This window comes from Lynx canadensis, chromosome B1 (genome assembly GCF_007474595.2).
Source record: "Lynx canadensis isolate LIC74 chromosome B1, mLynCan4.pri.v2, whole genome shotgun sequence".
Taxonomy (NCBI): domain Eukaryota; kingdom Metazoa; phylum Chordata; class Mammalia; order Carnivora; family Felidae; genus Lynx; species Lynx canadensis.
The window spans coordinates 113,969,387-113,990,062 of NC_044306.2; the positions used below are offsets into that span (position 1 = coordinate 113,969,387).

The window sequence follows — 20,676 nt, forward strand, 5'->3', positions numbered from 1 at the left end:
TAACCAGAGCCCAGGCGGAGGCGCGAAGTGGGAACTACTACCGCGCGGTGGAAACCACGGCAGCCCCGCACTCGCGCTTTCTCCAGCTTCTGACGCGCCACGCCCTGGCGCAGGCGCACAGTAGGGACTAGGTCAGCGCGTGCGCAGTGTCTCGCGTCTTGGCAACGGCACCGCCTCCCCGCGGGAGCTCAGTAAAGGCGGTGAGGGCCCGCCTCCCAGTTCGGAAGGAGGCGTGGGCATGTAGTCTGCTGGGGACTTAGCAGCTGGGGGCTGGCGCCGCTTCCAAGGCGCCCCGTGGGCTCCGTGGGCTCCGTGGGGGCACGGCCCGGCGCAGCGCTGATGGCCCTGCTCCCGCGGCCCGCCCTCGCTCTCCTGCTACTCCTCTTCCTGCCCGCAGCTCTCAGGTGCCAGGAGCAGGCCCAGACCACCGACTGGAGGGCCACCCTGAAGACCATCCGGAACGGCGTTCACAAGATAGACACGTACCTGAACGCCGCCTTGGACCTCCTGGGAGGCGAGGACGGGCTCTGCCAGTATAAGTGCAATGACGGTGAGAGGGAGCCCAGGCCCTGCGAGGCCCTCAATTTCAGGGTGTTGCGGGGACGGAGGCAGTGGAAGTGGGAGATGCAGGGCACACCTTGACGTTGTCCTCTAGCCTGGAAAATCTTAATCACTGCTAGAATCTTCCCGTTCTTGTGATTGAGCAATCAGGTTAGAAGTTCGCACCACAATTGTTAGGATGTAAGAGGTCACCTGAGGGTATACTCTCCGTCCCGTTTTCATTTTTTTTCCCATTACTACCTTTTCTTTCTTATTTTTTTCTTTTGCTATTGCCCAAAGTTGCCTAAGAACTTTGTGACGTACTCGTCATGGAAATGGAGTGGAACCGACTGATTTTAGCTCTGTATTTTAGCGCTGTTAGCTGAACATGCAGAATATACCGAGAATTTTAATCATGACGTTGTAACTTTCTCAGTAATTGGTTTTAATTTCTTTTTTTTTTTCTGCAGAGCTACAGAAAATAAATTACGACCTTTGTACAGACATTTTAGTGTGCTCTGTTGAGAAAGTTGTGATAACTCTTGGAGAAATTGTCTATCACGACTTGGTAGGAATTTTCTTTCCTTGGTTATCAGTGGCGCCTCTTCCAATTAGTAATGATTAATACTAATATCATTGTTTTGGTTTGCTTTTTCATATTTTTTAACTTTAATTTTGTTTGAATCTGAGAACTTGTTTGGGGCATTTTGGTTAAAATAAACTCTATCTCAGCATAAATCTTTTCAAGCACTTCCTTTTTTTGAATGTTTAAATATTGTAACAGTTCAGATAAGATAGTAGGGTTTCTCTTTGGAAATTCAAAATGTCACGATTTTGTTAGGGAGATCATATTTCAAATAAGAGATGAAGTCTGGGCCTAGTTCATTTAATGCTTGGCAGCTCAAAGTAATGGGGAACTCAGTGACTAATGGTAAAACCAGTTTGGATGTAGGTGAATTTAAAATAAATCTCTTTAATGTAAAATTGTGATGCCACCTGCTGCCTGTAATTCTCAAAATAATTTCCAGTTTTATGTTAATGGAATTAAAGAATGAGCCATATCTTGTATGCTACGAGGTGCAAAATGTTTCCTTCCAAAATTTACGCCTAAATGTCACCAGTTTGCAGTCAGGAAGGATGTTTTTGTCGTTGTAGAGCTTATTGGGAGGAGTAAGTGAATTATATGAAGATTAAATGGTTGCCTTTCCTGAGTCAGATATCATAATTTTACTTAGTCATGATACAAATACTTGAGTGCCTGTTAGTTCTCAAGTGTTCTACCAATTGGAGATTCAGCAATAGAGAATACACAGAATTCATCATGCAGCTTACATTCTGGTGGGGAGAGGCAGTCAGTAAACTAAACAACAAGTAAAAACCAAATATGCAGTATATGTAGGTCTGAAGTATATGTAGGTTTAGAGAACAATAGTAAAAACAGCAGTGGCTGTGTTGGTAGGCAGTTTACTCATTTAAATAGGTTGTTCAGGGAAGGTCTCACTGATAAGATAATATTTGAGAAGAAATCTGAAAATGGTGAAGGTGACGACACTGTGATTATCTGGAGAAGGAACCCTATAGGCAGAGAGAAGGGCAGGTGTAAAGGACCTGCGGAGAAAGGCTAGTCAAGGATGACTCGGAAGGTTTTGGCCTGAACCAAGGGAAGGATGTAGTTGCCATTTACTGAGATAGGAAAAGCTTGGAAGGAGCAGTCTTCATTTACTTGTTAGGAATCAAGGGTTCTAGAGTTTATTTACATTTAAAATATCTCTGCATTTGATTGGATACTATTCCTGTTATAAAGATGACTTTAATCTTTCGTATTACTTAACCCTTTTTATCTTCAACAAGCCCCACTAAATTTACCATGTGGAGTTTTGAGCAAGATCTCTGGCACAAAAAAAAGAAACCACAAATGAACTTGAGAATTTAGGAAATGACATTCTTCAGTGAACATCCTTTTGTGTCTTAGTAAATGCTGTCTGCTTATAGGACTGTGGTTCCTGTTATGCCCAGAATTCGTGATCCCCAAAGACCACCAGGGAGCCGAGTCCGATGCAAAAGCAAAAGAGCCTTTATTCGAGCTAGCTCGAGCTCAATCCCCTACCTGCACCGACGCAGCTGTGAGATACCAGGGAGAGAGAGCGAGTTTCAAAAGGACAAAGGTTTTATTGGGGCCTAGGGGCAGTTGGTGAGGTAATGGCTATGGCCTCAGCCGATTGGCTGGGGAAGGGTCCTGGGGAAGGGTCGGAGTCCTGTTAAGCAGGTGAGGGGGGGGGGTTACTCAAGGGGAGGAGGTGTGGTCAAGGTGAAGGACACAGAACAAGATGGAGTCGGCCGGCATAGGCCCGCCCTTTCATTCCCCCCTTGTCATGTAGCTTAGGGACCCAATCATGGGACCGGCTGCATTTATGGTGACAAGGGGAACAGAGTTTGGAGGTTTATGCAAAGTTCTGGGAAGCAAGTGTCCCTGGGGTGGCTCTGGGAGGTCTGATTAAGTATTGTCCCCGAGCTGGTGTCTCTGATCTGCCAGGTGATGTCTTGGGGGGCGTGGGGACTCCCGGCAGCATGAGCAATGACAAGCAGAGTTGACAGAGTTACCAATATTAGGTGGGTCGAATGCGCTGTAGCTTGAGCTTGAGCGGGTTGTGTTGGTCCCGACTGATGGCCCATCGCGTGACGAAGTCCTTCCGGATCGAGGAGGGGTCCGCTGGCCGAACGTGGGTGTGATGGATCCAGGTCGCGATGCCGTCTACTTTGAGAGCGGTGGGGGTTGTCAGCACCATGATGTAGGGTCCCTTCCAGCGTGGCTCGAGGGTCTCTCGGTGGTGCCTCTTGACATAGACCCAGTCTCCCGGCCTGTACTGATGAGGTGTCGGGGTCGGGCCAGCCTCGTAGATGGCACGGAGGCGCGGCCAAATGTCCTCATGCGCCCTCTGGAGCCCTCTCAAGGAAAGAAAAAGTTCTTGATCTTTAAACTCAGCAATAAGTTCAGCTCGAAGGCTGGGAATAACAGGGGGTGGCCTGCCAAACATGATCTCGTAGGGAGTAAAACCCAGAGTGTAAGGAGTGTTTCTAACCCGGTAAAGGGCGTATGGTAGGAGAGTCACCCAGTCCCCGCCAGTCTCCATGGTTAATTTGGTAAGGGTCTCTTTTAGGGTTCTATTCATTCTTTCTACCTGTCCTGAGCTCTGGGGCCTATAAGCACAATGTAATTTCCAGTTTGCCCCCACCGCCTTGGCTACTGCCTGTGTTACCTGCGAGATAAAAGCTGGTCCATTGTCTGATCCTACCATGGCAGGAAAACCATACCTGGGTAAGATGTCTTCTAGTAGCTTCTTAGCCACCGTCTGAGCCGTTTCATGCTTGGTTGGGTATGCCTCCACCCAGCCAGAGAAGGTGTCTGTAAATACTAAAAGATATTTATAACCATACTTTCCTGGTTTGACTTCAGTGAAGTCGACTTCCCATTGGGCTCCCGGTCTGGTGCCTCTGAGCCTGGTTCCTTTCTTATTTGATGTGGCTCTCGTGTTGGTGAGTTGGCAGGTCTTGCAGGCAGATACAACTTGCTCTATTTTGGTGTCCTGTTGGTGAATCTTGATTCCGGCATGTCGGATTAAGTCTTTTAATTTTCGGGCCCCCATGTGAGTAGACCGATGCATGTGCTCTAATATTGAGACTCCGAGCTGGTCTGGCAGCACGAGCTCCTTGTTAGGTGTATACCACCATCCCTTTATCTCTTGGGCCATGGGGAGTTTCTTGATCCGCTGTAAATCCTCCTGGGAGTATTTGGGCTGGTCTGGTAAAACTAGGCCTCCCAGGTCCAGTAGTTGTATGGTCATGGTGGGGACTGAAGTAAGGGCTACTGCCTTGGCTGCCTGGTCAGCCTTTCGATTACCTCTAGCTACTGGGTTATCAGCTTTTTGGTGCCCTTGGTAGTGGATAATGGCTAGCTTGGCAGGAAGCCATAAGGCCGTAAGGAGGTTAAGTATCTCCTGCTTATTTTTTATAGTCCGTCCTTCTGCCGTCAGTAACCCCCTCTCCTGATAAATTGCCCCATGAATATGAGCTGTGGCAAATGCATAACGGCTGTCTGTGTAGATGTTAAGCCGTTTTCCAGCTCCCAGCATCAGCGCCTCGGAGCCTCTCCTTACCTTCTGCCGTGTTGAAATCCCACTGGGGCCGAGTTAAGGGGAAGGAGGCATCTATCTGAGCCTGGTTGGTGGTGGGATTCCCGTCTGCACCTGGAACTAGTTTTCGGGCCTCATTGAGGATTCTTTCTCTTTCTTCAGTCGTGAACCTGCAAAAGCTGCTGGCAATCGTCCCACGTGGACTGATGGGTAAAAAGAACAGAGTCTAATAAATCAATAAGCCCTGCCAGTTTCTCGGAAAACTTAGGATTCTGAGCTTTCCAATTGTAGAGGTCACTAGTGGCGAAAGGCCAATAGTGATGGGGCTGATTCCCCTCCGCGTCTGGGGGTCCGGTGGCTCGCAGGGCAGAATAGTGGAGTCAGCGGCAGAGGCGGATTGCTCCTTCTGAGCCCTTTGTCTGGTAAAGGGCGGGCTTCCCACTGGAGCGTTTCCACCTCCCGCTCTCGGAACAGCGTCTGCCTCCCCTGGAGGGGGAGGATGGTGTTCTTCCGGCATCCTAGAGGGGTTATACGGGGGAGGAAAAATTAATTCTTCTTCAGTACCCCCCTGTAGGACAGGGTAGAGGGGTGCTGAAGGCTGGGTAAGACTTTTCTTCTTCTTTGTCCCCTGCAAAGCAAGAATGGGTTTTGGCTCCGGAGGGAGCGGGGCTAGGAAGGGCTTAAGCCAAGAGGGTGGGTCTTCTACAAGGTCCTGCCAAGTGATAATGTAAGGGAGCTGATCAAGATGGCCTGTCTTAGACTGAGAGATGGTACTCCTGACTCGGTGGATGGTAGGGAGGTCGAAGGTCCCCTCTGGTGGCCATCCGACATTGAAAGTTGGCCACTCGTTAGAACAAAAAAACTGCAACCGACCCTTTCGGATTTCCACACTGAGGTTGTTAGCTCTTCCCCTCACATCCTTAAAGTGATCAATCATAATACTTAGAGGAGTAGTCTGAGTCTGTCCCATAACGTCTGTCCATAAGTCCACAGAACAAAACAGAGAAACACAAAAACAGACAAACAGAGGGCCCCTGGAAAGTCTTCCAACTCCATGGAAGCAAAACTGAGAGCTAGCTTAGACATTTGAGGGGATTCCACGTCCCTCCAAAACCGATGAGGGGAATTCCACGTCCCTCCAAAGACGGCGGCCTCACGCCGACCAGCGGGAGCGACCCACCTCGTCTCAGACCTTTGAGGGGATTCCACATCCCTCCAGAAGGGAGGATCGGAATGTCTTCTGAAACTCCTGGCCCATGGTCCTCCAGTGCGTCCACTTAGACTGCGTAGGGCATTACCAGAATTCCAGAAATGAGCTCACACAGAAAAGACAGAACAAACAGACACTAACTGTGGCCAGTCAGGCTCTCCGGGTCGGGGGTCCCTCGGGGGTCTTAGGGATCCCGGACGAGCCCCCAAATGTTATGCCCAGAATTCGTGATCCCCAAAGACCACCAGGGAGCCGAGTCTGATGCAAAAGCAAAAGAGCCTTTATTCGATCTAGCTTGAGCTCAATCCCCTACCTGCACTGACGCAACAGTGAGATACCAGGGAGAGAGAGCGAGTTTCAAAAGGACAAAGGTTTTATTGGGGCCTAGGGGCAGTTGGTGAGGTAATGGCTATGGCCTCAGCCGATTGGCTGGGGAACGGTCCTGGGGAAGGGTCCGAGTCCTGTTAGGCAGGTGGGGGGGGGGTTATTCAAGGGGAGGAGGTGTGGTCAAGGTGAAGGACACAGAACAAGATGGAGTCGGCCGGCATAGGCCCGCCCTTTCAGTTCCAAGTCACCATGTTGATAATTCCAACATAATGAAAATTGTTCTTTAATTGCTGTTACCTGAGAAGTCTTCCTAGAACACTGTTTCAACCTCTCCTGTATTTTGGAATGCAGGTGCCCAAATCAGAACCAAACAGAAACAGACAAATCCCAAAGCTAGGGGAGCATGGTGATTCAGGGGTGTTTAATAGTTGTGGTAAAGAGCTTTAAAAAAAAAAAAGACTTAGTAGTAGGGAGAGGGTGGTCAGATTAAAGGACACAGACTTGTTGCATTCAGTTTTCTTTGTTTTATCAAAAGGATTGGTGTTATGGAGACTTGCTCCCTTCTGGCCATCCTCCCTAGTGTGGGAACAAGGCTTTATTGAGATTGAAGTAAAGTTATTTGGGAGAACAAATTAGAGAGTTGCTATTTGTTTTTTAATTTTTTTTTCTCCCTGACAGAAAAGATTTGAGGAAGAAAACTTTCTGATTTCTTCTGAAAAATATAAAACAAAATTGGCTTGTAAAATGTTTTAGAATTACAAATAAGTAAATTTATTCAGTGATTTATGTTTTAACAGGATCCCTTTGACTGTTGTGCAAAGGATAAAAAGGGTCCAGGAAGGTGGGAAGCAAGAATGGAGGCAGGGTGACAAGTGCAGGAATTCGGACAAAAGACTATGGTGGTTTTGTACAGGTTTGTAACAATACAGATAGTGAGAAGTGGTTGGATTTTGGGATACATTTTGAAGGAAGAGCCTAAAGGATCTGCTGATGGCTCAGAAGGAAGGTGTGAATAGAATAAAAAATGAATCCAAAGTTTTTGGCCTGGATAACTGGAAGGATGGGGTTACCATTAACTGTAATAGGGCAGACGTGGAAAAAAGTTTTTAGGTCATTAAGAAAAATAATAATATATATGTATACTTTTGAGGATGATTCAGTAGAGAGTGAAAACACTGATAACGGGAGAGAGGAAGGAGACCTATTCGTATCATGTCCTTAGGTAAGTGACAGGAGTGGGTTCCAGTATATAAATAGATTGGCCGAGAGCACAGAGGACATTTTTCTCTTAATAGGAACAAAGGTGGACGATATAGGCACAGATGATGATTAGGTGGATAGATGGCCAGGTTCTCTTTTGATTGCCTCGGTTTTTCTCTGTGAGGTAGGAATCAAGATCATCATAGCTGAGAGAGAAGATGGGAATAGAAGTGTTGGAGATTTGAGGAAAATAGGAGAGTGAATGGACTAGAAAAATAAAGTAGCACAAGGACCTTCTGCAGATCAGTAATCACCAATTAAAATCTCATTTGTTTGGGAAAACAGGTTTGAATTTCTACGCTGCGTTTCCTATAGAGCGCAGTGGTGAGATGGTTGACCCAACAGCCTTCCCTTTCTTTCTTTTTTTTTTTTAAATTAATTAATTATTTTTTAATTTACATCCAAGTTATCATATAGTGCAACAGTGATTTCAGGAGTAGATTCCTTAATGCCCCATATCCAATTAGCCCATCCCCCTTCCCACAACCACTCCAGCAACCCTCTGTTTGTTCTCTATATTTAAGAGTCTCTCTTTTTTTTTTAATTTGTTTACATTTATTTATTTTTGAGAGACAGAGTGAGACAAAGTGAGAGTGGGGGAGGAGCAGAGAGAGAGGGAGACACAGGATCGGAAGCAGGCTCCAGGCTCTTAGCTGTCAGCACAGAGCCCGACACGAGGCTCAAACCCACAGACCATGAGATCATGACCTGAGCCGAAGTCAGACGTTCAACTGACTGAGCCACCCAGGCACCCCATACATTTAACAGTCTCTTATGTTTTGTCTCCCTCCCTGTTTTTATAATTTATATTTTTTATAATAATTTTTTAAATTATTTTTTATAATTTTTATAATTATTTTTGCTTCCCTTCCCTTATGTTCATCTGTTTGGTATCTTAAATTCATCATATGAATGAAGTCATATGATATTTGTCTTTCTCTGACTAATTTCACTTAGCATAATATCCTCCAGTTCCATCCACGTAGTTGCAGATGGCAGGATTTCATTCTTTTTGATTGTCAAGTAATACTACATTGTGTGTATGTGTGTGTGTGTGTGTGTATATATATATACACACACACACACACACATACACACACACACACATACACCACATCTTATTTATCCATTCATCCGTCAATGGACATTTGGGCTCTTTCCATACTCTGGCTATTGTTGATATCACTACTGTAAACATTGGGGTGCATCTGCCCCTTCAGAACAGCACACCCTTGGATAAATACCTGGTAGTGCAATTGCTGGGTCATACAGTAGTTCTATTTTTAATTTTTTGAGGCATCTCCACACTGTTTTCTACAGTGACTGTACCAGTTTGCATTCCCACCAGCAGTGAAAAGAGATCCTCTTTCTCCACATCCTCACCAGCATCTGTTATTGCTTGAGTTGTTAATTTTAGCCGTTCTGACTGGTGTGAGGTGGTACCTCATGGTGGTTTTGATTTGTTTTTCCCTGATGATGAGTGATGTTGAGCATTTCTTTCATGTGTCTGTTAACCATCTGGATGTCTTCTTTGGAGAAGTTTCTATTCATGTCTTATGCCTATTTCTTCATGGATTATATGTTTTTTGGGTTGTTGAATTTGATGAATTCTTTATAGATTGTGGATACCCTTTATCTGATACATCATTTGCAAATATCTTCTCCCATTCTGTCAGTTGCCTTTTAGTTTTGCTGATTGTTTCTTTCACCCTGCAGAAATATCTTGATGAGGTCCCAAATAGTTCATTTTTGCTCCGGAGACGTGTTGAGTAAGAAATTGCTGCGGCCAACGTCAAAGAAGTTTTTGCCTGCTTTCTCCTCGAGGATTTTGATGGCTCCCTGTCTTACATTTAGGTCTTTCATCCATTTTGAGTTTATTTTTGTGTATGGTGTAAGAAAGTGGTCCAGGTTCCTTCTGCCTGTCGCTGTCCAGTTTTCCCAGCACCACTTGCTGAAGAGATTCAGCAAGTTGGATATTCTTTCCTGCTTTGTCAAAGATTAGTTGGCCATACATTTGTGGGTCCATTTCTGGGTTCTCTATTCTGTTCCATTGATTTGTGTGTCTGTTTTTGTGCTAATACCATAATGATTACAGCTTTGTAATAGATCTTGAAGTCTGGGATTGTGATGCCTCTAGCTTTGGTTTTTGTTTTTGTTTTCCAGCATTGCTTTGGCTATTTGGGGCCTTTTATGGTTCCATACAAATTTTAGGATTGTTTGTTCTGGCTCTATGAAGAAAGCTCGTGTTATTTTGATAGGGATTGCAACAGCCTTCCCTTTATGACAAGTCATCTGCTTCAGTGGCTTTCAGGAAGTTGGAAGGAAATTGGTCTATTTGGAAGTATTTACATCAAGTTTTTAAAAAATATGTAGAAAAGATCTATCATAACCTCAGTCCAGGCAAATCTTTAGATTTTTTCTGTCCACACAGATGATAAAACAAAGCATCAAGAGAGAAACATTTCTGGGGCACTTGGGTGGCTTAGTCAGTTAAGCATCTGATTCTAGATTTCAGTTCAGGTCATGATCTCATGGTTCATGAGTTCAAGCCCCATGTGGGGCTCTGTGCTGGCAGTGCAGAGCCTGCTTGGATTTTCTCTCTCCCTCTCTACCCCTCCTCTGCTTGCTCTCTCTCTCTCTCTCTCAAAATTAATAAACTTAAAAAAAAATGAGCAGGGAGCTTGATATGGGGCTCGATCTCATGACCCGGAGATTATGACCTGAGCTATAAGGTGGACACTTAACCGACTGAGCCACCCAGGTGCCCCTGAACAGTTGGTTGTTAAAACCCCTGACAGAGAGCATCATGATGAAGCTTCAAGGAAATAGAATGGCTTCCCCAAGAATGTGATGCTGAGCTAGCCTCCATCCACTCAGTGAAAAGAGTTCTCATGTGGTAAGACAAAGAAAACCATAGATCAAATGGCTAGTTTCTCATGATACTCTCATGAGAAATGTAGGTTGGCGAAAACTTGATTTAGATGAAGTCACAACTGGTTGAGTAGTCTACCCAAAAGGTTGGGTTAATGACTTCATGGCTGCTTATAGAGAGGGCTTATCTATGACAGGGTGTAGCAGACCTCTGCCCTGGTTAATATCTGTGTCTCATATCTGTGAATATCTGGGAACAGCAACACTGGGTAGACAGCTCTAAATTTAAAATGTGTTGAACAGGGGCACCTGGGTGGCTCAGTCGGTTAAGTGTCCCACTCTTGGTTTCGGCTCAGGACATGATCTCATGGTTTGTGAGTGTAAGCCCCACATTGGGCTCTGCGCTGACAGTGCAGAGCCTGCTTGGGATTCCCTCTCTCTCCCGCTCTCTCTGTCTCTCTCAAAAAATAAACTTAAAAAACATGTGCTGAACAGTCCTGAAAAATGATCTAACAAGAGATTCATGATCTAATACTTAGACTCAAAATTTAAACTGTAGAAGTGCTAAGTGTCTAGCAGGAGATATTAAAAAGTTCATTTTAGAAAGAACTGGTTGTTTTTTCCTACTGTCTGATGTATCTTACAACTGAGACACAGCTAAAATATATGCTAACTATCTTAGGCTGTATTAATACATCATCATACCTAGTAGTGTTCAGTTTGAGATGGCACATTTTAAAGACATGTGACAAACTAGAAGTGATCAGTCTTTGGAGGTTGATTAATGGTCACCAAACTAAAAGGAGACTGAAGGATAAGCAGCAGTACCAGTTTATTTATAAGGATAATTAGAACTGCCATGGGGATTTGCCTTCAAGTCATCTCATTGATTCATTCATTCATTCATTCATTCATCAACAAATATTTATAGAGAACCTAACCATATAGCAGCACTGTTCTAGGCTTTGGAGGTACAAAACAAAATTCTTGCCCTAAAAGGAATTAATATTTTAGTATGGGGAGGGACAGATAATAAGTAGATTAATGATATAGTATGTTTAAAGGATATGCGTGCTGCAAATGGTATGGTCACAGAAGGCCTTGCTGAGAAAGTGAAGGAATAACTGTAGATATGAGGAAAAAGAGCGTCCTCATAGAACAGCAGGGTCAATGGCATGAAGGCCGGAGTAGACCTGGAGTGTGTGTGGAACCACAGAGAGGTCATAGGTGATGGAATGAAGTGTGGAAGAAAGGGAGAGGAGAGAGAATAGTAAGGAGATGAGGTCAGAGAAGTCATGGTATGTGTGTAGCCAACTATACAGAATTTATAGGCATTGAAAGGATTTTAGCTTTTATTCTGAATAAGATGAGAAGCCCTTGGAGGGGTTTGAGCAGAGGAAAGACTTGATCTAACATTTTAGTAGGATCACTCAGGTTCAGTGTTGAGAATAGACTATAGTTGGAGATGGGGTGGGGTGGGAGAGCAAAGTAGGGAGACATTAGGAGGTTATGGCAGTAATCCATCGTGGCTTGAAGCAGGATGGTAGTAGTGGAGGTGGTAAGGAGTGATCAGATTCTGAATATTTTTTTTAATGTTTTTATTTATTTTTGAGACAGAGAGGGAGCATGAGCAGGAGAGGAGCAGAGAAAGGGGGAGACACAGAATCTGAAGCGGGCTCCAAGAGCTGAGCTGTCAGCACAGAGCCCAACGCGGGGCTCGAACTCACGTAGTGTGAGATCATGACCTGAGCTGAAGTCAGACGCTTAACCGACTGAGCCACCCAGGTGCCCCAGATTCTGAATATTTTGAAGGTAGAGTCAAACAGGACATGCTGTTGGCATGGATGTGGGATATAAGAAAATGAGAGAGTCAGAAACGGCTAAGGTTTTTTTTCCTGAGCACCAGGAAGTTTGGAGTCTTTTACTTGACAAGAGGGAACTGTGGATGGAGCAGGTTTGGGGATGAATGTCAGGAAGTACATTTTGAGTTTGAGGTGCCCATTAAGACTTCCAAGTGGTTAGTATATCCTCCCTCTGTGGGCCCTTTCAGGGGATAGCCAAATCATTAATAGTTTTCTTAAGAATGAAAGACTAAAAGTAGGAGTTGAAGGATCACAGTGACTCGTCCCTGACAGCATGAGGTGTGTTCCTTCATTTTCCAAGGGCCCAGAAACAACCATCCTTCTTGGACAGTGCTGGAGAAACAAGACCAACTTCTGTCATTGGCCTTCTGGTTCCTCGATCGGTCATAACTGTTCTCTTTGTACATACTGTTCTTCAGACTGAGTGGGGCAGGCTAAGCTAAAGCTTTATATCTTCATGAGCTTATACTCTCTTCAGGCTCTACTTCTTTGTCACCTCAGTCGAACATGTGAGTCTTAGCAACTCAAACCATTTTTAGATTCTTACTTTGAGGGAGTTATTTATTTTGATGGCTGATTACTGGAAGGGTTGCTTTTTTCCCCCCTCCCTTTACTTTTGGAGGGTAAACTTATCTTTATTTAAGTCTTCTAGTAATAAATATTAGTTGAATGAGAGTTGGTGGATACTTTGTGTCTCTCTTAAGTAAGCAATGATGGGGAAGTGTTTGGAATAACTGGGGATGTTTTCCTTTTAGAATTAAAGATAAATGGTAGTCCCAAATGTTGGAAGGATTATGATGTAAGATAGACAATCCGGCTTGTTTCGTTTTTCCCAGGTGGTAGAGGATTGTTTATAGGTAGAATTTACAGGAAACAGGAAAGAATTTAACAGTTAGTGCTATTCCACAATAGGATAGGCTATTTCTTGACACTGTAGGAAGATTGTGAGAAACCTTCAAGAGAAAGTTAGGTGACTGTTGGGTATATTGGAATCATTTCTATATTACATGCGAGGTATTTGTGATATATTTTGCAGCATTTAAGATTGCTGTGATAAAGTCATCTTTCTCCTTGTTACTGAACCGTTATGCTGTTAGGGAGAATAGAGCTGTAGTAATATGGTTCACCAAGCAATCTTTATTCCTGATATTTTTCCTTAGCTGGAAAAGGGGTATATTTGTGAAATGGTTGGCTGGAGTGCAGGCTAGAATGTGTGGTCCTGTAATGTCTTATAATGGCATTAAGGTAATTAAATGTTCATTGGATGACCTCATCTTCCTCAGCTTCAAGCTCTGTGAGTAAACTAGTTAGTTAATGGTTATTGAGGTTTGTGTGCAGTGAAGTATTAACTGAAGTTTGGGAGTATACCGTTCTTGCCCTATAAGGTTTTAACCAAAATGTAAGTGTTAGAATATACAGGGAAACAGGGTGGATTTATCTGTCATATATATGGGCCCAATCTGGCAAGTAACCTCTGAAATTTCCTGAAGTCCACAGTAAGCTTTTGTATGGTTAGGCTTAGAATAAAGACAGTCACTTATGTCAGTATCTAAATATTAAATATTTCCAGGGCACCTGGGTGGCTCAGTTGGTTAAGTGTCCAGCTTTGGCTTAGGTCATGATCATGAGTTCGTGAGTTTGTGAGTTTGAGCCCTGCGTCAGGCTCTGTGCTGACAGCTTAGAGCCTGGAGCCCGCTTTGGATTCTGTGCCTCCCTCTCTCTCTGCCCCTCCCCTGCTTGCACTCTGTCTCTCAAAAAAATGAGTAAACATTGAAAAAAAATTTAAATATTAAATATTTCCAAGGCTAGCATAGCACATCATAGACCTTTTTGCATATGTATTTTCTATCATATTTGAAAATTAATTATGATACCATTTCTATTTTATAGGATCTAAGCCTTTCCCACGTTATGGGTATAAACCCTCCCCGCCTAATGGATGTGGCTCTCCACTGTTTGGTGTTCACGTAAATATTATTATTTTCTTATTTGATAAGTTTTATGATTGGTAAGCTATGCAAGTACTCTTAATAACGCAAGACTGTCAGTATGTTCTCAGGTTCACAAATAATTTTGCTTATTGTAATGGTAATTAGATTTATTATATTCTTTTATAGCTAAAACACTTAATAAGTTCTGATAAAACTAAATGGACTAAAATTCATGTTTTATTTTTTAATCTTGTAGATGTTAATTCTGTTGAAATGATATTTCCTTGTGTCACACACATAGTTTAAAAGTTTAGAGTATAGAAGGAGCGCCTGGGTGGTGCAGTCAGTTGGGCACTCGACTTCAGCTCAGGTCATGATCTCACGGTTCGTGAGCCCGAGCCCCATGTCGGGCTCTGTGCTGACAGCTCAGAGCCTGGAGCCTGCTTCGGATTCTGTGTCTCCCTCTCTCTCTCTGCCCCTCCCTCACTCACACTCTGTCCCTCTCTCTCTCAAAAATAAAGGTTAAAAAAACATTTTTTTTTTAAAGTTTGGAGTATAGAAGGAATGCTTCTTAGGATGAAAAAGTATAAATAAAGCCTATTTATACTCTATTAAAACTAGGTGAAGTGGCATAGCTTTTGTGGGAAAACATGACTGATTCCTAGACACAAGATTTTTGCATGTAGTTATTTAAATCAGTTAAAGATAAGTTACAGATTCGAAGGAACAGTATCTTTAGGGAGTGGATTAACACTCAAAGACTGAACCATGATAACATAAAATATGAGTCGTAGGAGCTTAAAAGTTTTCAATGATATTCTAGATAAAGAACATTTTATAGGGGGAGAGGTACAAAATACTTTGGAATATCCCTAAATCAATCTTAGGTCTTGGCCTGACCTTTCTGTTTTTAAAACTTTGTTTGGTGTTTTGGACAACTGGAAGTTACATTTGTTACCAGCAGATAACTGTGAATATTGCAAAATAGGAAGTTTGAGGCATGGCTGAGAGGGAGAGAACATGGGTGGGTGTGGGTGAGTAATGGGGAGATGTAGAAATAACACGGAAAATATTTGTAGACGGAAATGGATTTTAGAAATTATGCAGCAGTCATTGCCCTTGATTTCTAAGTCTATTTGAATATAGTGCTTCGGCAGAGGAGTTTTGAATTTCATCAACAATAATCCATCCAAATGCCTCTTTCAGCTCAATATTGGCATCCCTTCCCTGACAAAGTGCTGCAACCAGCACGACAGGTGCTACGAGACCTGTGGCAAAAGCAAGAATGACTGTGATGAGGAATTCCAGTATTGCCTCTCTAAGATCTGCCGGAACGTGCAGAAGACACTCGGGCTGGCTCAGCATGTTCAGGGTAAGGATGTGTGTTACTTTATCTATCGTGACACAGCCCCTTCAGTTTTTTGGGATGAGGAGTCATTGGTTTTGTCATCTCAAATGAGTTATAGTCGTGGAAGCAAAAAGTGTTAAGAAACCTTGGGAGTGGGGTGTACGAGGCAGAGAAGAATGCATCCAAGGTCTGTGTCCAGTAGTATATCTGTAATTCTCTAGAGCCTAAAGTTTGAAACCCTGGATCCAGTGATGTTAAGAGTATAACACGTTGTATTTGGAGTGGGAAGTTCTACAAGATTTGAGCCTTAACTCTGTCCCTTCATATGTATCTCTGTTAGGAGGGTCCCCAAAACCACTCCCAGGTTTGCTAGGAGGACTGACAAGATTCAGCATATAGTCGTACTCACAGTGAAGGGACACAAAGCAAAACCAGCAAAGAGTAAAGGTGCTTCAGTATTCTCATTTATAAAATAACATGAATACCCACCTCACAGAGTCATCATAAGTATAAAATGAAATATCAGTGGAAATACAAGTCACTGTACAAATACTAGAAGTTACAAAATCTCTTCACTGTCTAGCCGAATTATTTACCATACGTTGAAATCAGAAGAGAAGGGGCAGGACAGGAAACTAACTTTTAAGAAGCATTTTTCATAAGATACCATGCTAGATCTCTTAGATAGATTTTCCTCAATGTCCACAAAACCCAAACAAGTAGGTAGTGTTATACCCATTTTTCAAGGAAGGAAACATGTTCGGAAAGAAGTAACTTGTCCCAAGTTGCATACTTCCAATTCTAAACTTGCATTCTGGCTGCTACAGTATTCCCCAGACAGTGTCCTGTTTGTTGTAGGTCTGATTCTGAATTCCTAGTAATAACTGTCAAGAAAGAAATCTCTGCTCCAGGTGCAGCTTGAACTTCCAGCCTCTGAATGCCCTTGCATGCTTTCGGCTAAGGTAACCTAGTTGTATGGCTGAAGCACGCATGGATGTATTTCCTGTCTTCTGATCTAAGGACCTACGAGTGTGGCCAAATGATGCAGCCAATTTCCCTGCAATGCCCTATTTAATAATTATAGCCTTGACACTTCTGTAGTAGTTGTGTTCCTTAATGACATAGCCTTTTGGAGAACTTTGAGAATGTCAAGATTTTGCAATGAATAGTTTCTTCCTTAACATGAGTATTTGAAATTGGAAGATTGGACAATTAAAAGCCACTCTGTGCTATGTCTCTGTAAGTGGAGTGTGTTAAGATAATCTAACCTGGCTGCTCTAGGCCTCTGAGAATAAGAAAAGTAAGTCTACTTTTTTTTTTTTAAGTTTATTTATTTTGAGAGAGAGTGAGCGCATGGGAGGATCAGAGAGAGAGGGAGAGACAGAGAATCCCAAGCAGGCTCTGCCCTGTTAGGCTCCAACACAGGGCTCAAATTCATGAGCGGTGAGATCATGACCTGAGCCGAAATTAAGAGTCGGATGCTTAACCGACTGAGTCACCCAAGCACCCCATATTACCTTTTTTTTTTTCCCTAAAAAAAAATTTTAAACTCTGCCAGAGGAAAAACATTTTTGATTCCTATGTTTCCCTTCCCAAGCCAAATTTGGATAATGAGAAAGAGAGAGAGAAAGACTGGGGTCCATTTACCTTAAGCATCTTAAATGATCAGTTCTTAGAAGTCATTGGCCATAATTAAATGTTTTGAGGTTTCTCTGTTTTTAACCTTTATTTCTTCTACACCTAAAAATCTTTTATTGAAATGCAAACTTGAGTGTTCCAAGGCATCTTTAATCGTGGTATTTTTCAGATAAAAGGAAAATTAACAGTGATGAACTAATCAGTACCATTCAGAGAGACTTGTTTGCCGAGTACGTAAAAAACTGAACATTTGCGAGCAAACAAAGCAGATACATGCTAAAGGTGCTGACCCCGACAGTCTGTATGTAGGCGCTCTGGCTGGCGAGGGTGAGGGTGAGGGTGACATAACATATGTTAAGTGCCCACCAAGGGTGTGCTTGACATCATGCCGTAACGTGTAATGTATGTGAGGGGAGAGCAGTGCTTTGCGGTTGCCTTGTGGTCACGGTGCTTTCTTACTTCACAGCGTGTGAAACAGCAGTGGAGCTCTTGTTTGATAGTGTTATACATTTAGGATGCAAACCATACCTGGACAGCCAACGAGCCGCATGTAGGTGCCGCTACGAAGAAAAAAGTGATCTTTAAAGAAGATGCTGACAGGCGGTGACAGCAGAAGGGGACAGAAGAATCTAACCTTTGACAAAGAAATAATGTTTTACAGCATAAAGCTGCCTTACTTTTGTGAAAGGATTATTTTAAGATTTATTTTGACATTCAAACTAAAGCAAAAAGTGGGGGAGGTGATCTTCCTGGACATTGCTGCCTTAGTGTGCCAAGTTGTCTTGACCGATCTCAGAAAAAGGTGTGTGTTAAGGGGAGAATATTTTAAAAGAAGGAGTCTGTAACTCAGTTTTCACAACTGTGTTTACCAAAACAATGAAGTCACATGTAAAATGGATTACAATGTGTGTTCAGCATTATCTTATTTGAAAATACGGGGAAATCTTCACTTAGAAATATATGTTTATTACAGAATTTTAAATATACATTTTATGCTTGGAAGGATCTGACTTTATTTTTCTCTATTTTAATTAACACATGATATGCTGTTTTCTTGTAGCCCCTTGAGCATATGAATAAGTCTCACTTCTATTATTTTATTTTAATGTAATTTATTGTCAAATTGGCTAACATACAGTGTGTAAAGTGTGCTCTTGGTTTTTGGGGTAGATTCCCGTGGTTCATCACTTAAAATACAATACCCAGTGCTCATCCCAAGTGCCCTCCTCAATGCCCATCACTATTTTCCCCTCTCCCCCACCTCCCCCATCCACCCTCAGTTTGTTCTCTGTATTTAAGAGTCTCTTATGGTTTGCCTCCCTCCCTCTCTGTCTGTAACTATTTTTCCCCCTTTCCTTCCCCCATGGTCTTCTGTTAAGTTTCTCAAGATCCACATATGAGAAGTCTCACTTCTATTAATGACAAGACTGGTTACAAGGACAAGGTTTCCATGTCTCTTTTTCTTGTAAAATTGGTGGCCTCTTGGGGAGCAAAACCAGGATAACTAAGTATTATGTAATGTGCCTAGAAGGTGACATGAACAAAATTCAGATGCCCAGCCACTCCCATTTTATGAACTATTCATATGAGAAATACCATATTTTGCTATAACCTTTGGCTAAATTGAAGAAAACACGAATTTAATGAGACAAATGAAAAGGTGCTTCACATACACATTAGAGTATTATATGCTGCCCTGCTTTGGTGTTTATTCCTCAGCACTTGGTCCTCATAGTAGATTCAGGTATATTTTTAAGACAGTAACCTTTTCCTAATAGCAGTCTTATTACTAAACATTGTTTTTGAAAAAAAAATTTTAAGTCTTTAACTGTGGAGTCAAAACAGATGGTAAAACAAGATACAAAGAGCTATCTTTTGTAGATTTCTTATTTACATTGAAAATTATTAGCAGATGTTTAAAAGCAAATCCCAGACCCTTAACTACCTCTGAAAATGTCTGTGTGTGTTGAAAGCTTTCTACCCTTTGGAAAGCCCAGCTGTATTCCTCTATGCCTCTTTGCTTACCACCGGCTGTTGACTCTCCCTAGCCTACGATCCCAAGCCATATATAACTTTTGGGTAACCTATGGTCAGAGTTATTAAGATGAACTAACTGCTTGGAATGTCAGAGAAGGCAGCTCCAGGAGAAGTGGTTCTTTTTAAGTCATTACAGGCAGAAGTGGGCAGAAAGAAAAGTATGTTCTAGAGAAAGGGCCACATTCCTAACTTTGGATATATATCATTGCTGGGAACCTAATAACTTCCCAAACCGAGCTGGTGGAGCTATTCTGCTAAGAGATGTGTTCTCTGTGAGACAGGGCAAGTGTATCCCTTGTGACTAATGGAGCAAACTGCGGTCTAACTTAAATGTTTGGAACCCTTAATTGATACTTTACAGACTTTTTAAAAAGCAGCAATTTTATAAGCTCTCTATTAATATTTACTATTGAAATACTTGACCAGGTAACTTTTAAACTTATAATAAATTGATGGGTTTTCTTGGCAGCATTGGTTTCTCAAGAGGACAGACTCAGAATTCTATAAAATATTTATTTTTTTAAAAAATTTTTTTTTTTCAACGTTTATTTATTTTTGGGACAGCGAGAGACAGAGCATGAATGGGGGAGGGGCAGAGAGAGAGGGAGACACAGAATCGGAAACAGGCTCCAGGCTCTGAGCCATCAGCCCAGAGCCCGACGCGGGGCTCGAACTCACGGACCGCGAGATCGTGACCTGGCTGAAGTCGGACGCTTAACCGACTGCGCCACCCAGGCGCCCCAGAATTCTATAAAATATTTAATTCATGGTCATAAATTATACACAAAGAGCAGTAGAAACTATTTTTACATGTTAAGATTTTGATCTTGGAATAATTTTAAGATTTACAGAAAAGTTGCTAAAATAATCTAGACTTGCTCTGTACTCCTTACCCCTAACATTTTACATAACCATGAAACATTTGTTAAGAAATCAACTCTAGACTACATTTGGATTGCATTGGTTTTTCCACTAATGTCATTTTTATTTTCCATGATCCAATCTAAGATACCACATTGCATTTAGTCATCATGTCTGATAAACCTCTGGTCTGTGATGGTTCCCTCAGGCTTGTTTTTCATAATCCTGACGGTTTTGAGGAGTACTGGTCAGTATTTTGCAGAATGCCCCTCAATTTGAGCTTGTCTGATGTTTCCCTCATAATTGCACTGGGGTTATGGATATTTAGGAAGAAAACCACAAAGGTGAAGAAGGGTTCTTCTCATCAAATCATATCAGTAATTGAATGTTATCAACTTGATGGTATGTTAACTCTGGACACTTCTTATTTTTTTCTTTCCATACTTCTGTTCTTTGGAAGTCAGCCCCCAGGTCAGTCTATGGTGAGTCTATGATGAGCGGGCAAGATTCTGTTCCACCTTCTGGAAGGGGGAGTATCTTTATGTGGTAAATTTTTCTTACAGAAAAGTCTCCTCCCACCTCAATTATTATTTTTTTACATTTATTTATTTTTGAGGGAGAGAGAGACAGAGCATGAGCAGGGAAGGGGCAGAGAGAGAAG

General features: G+C 42.6%; 1 protein-coding gene across 2 annotated transcripts in view; it reads left to right on the forward strand.

Moving 5' to 3' along the window:
- The first annotated feature begins 220 nt into the window (after positions 1-220).
- Positions 221-20,676, forward strand: part of PLA2G12A (phospholipase A2 group XIIA) — a 39,673-nt gene continuing 19,217 nt past the window's right edge. The window contains exons 1-4 of one of the 2 annotated variants that reach the window (XM_030313276.1): positions 221-550; positions 14,091-14,167; positions 15,338-15,503; positions 17,584-18,119. In XM_030313276.1, coding sequence (XP_030169136.1) covers positions 340-550; positions 14,091-14,167; positions 15,338-15,503; positions 17,584-17,702 — 573 coding nt within the window. In that variant the 5' untranslated portion in view covers positions 221-339 and the 3' untranslated portion in view covers positions 17,703-18,119. Of the gene's footprint in view, positions 551-14,090; positions 14,168-15,337; positions 15,504-17,583; positions 18,120-20,676 lie in introns of those variants that run through there. The other variant, XM_030313274.1, reaches the window with a different exon arrangement.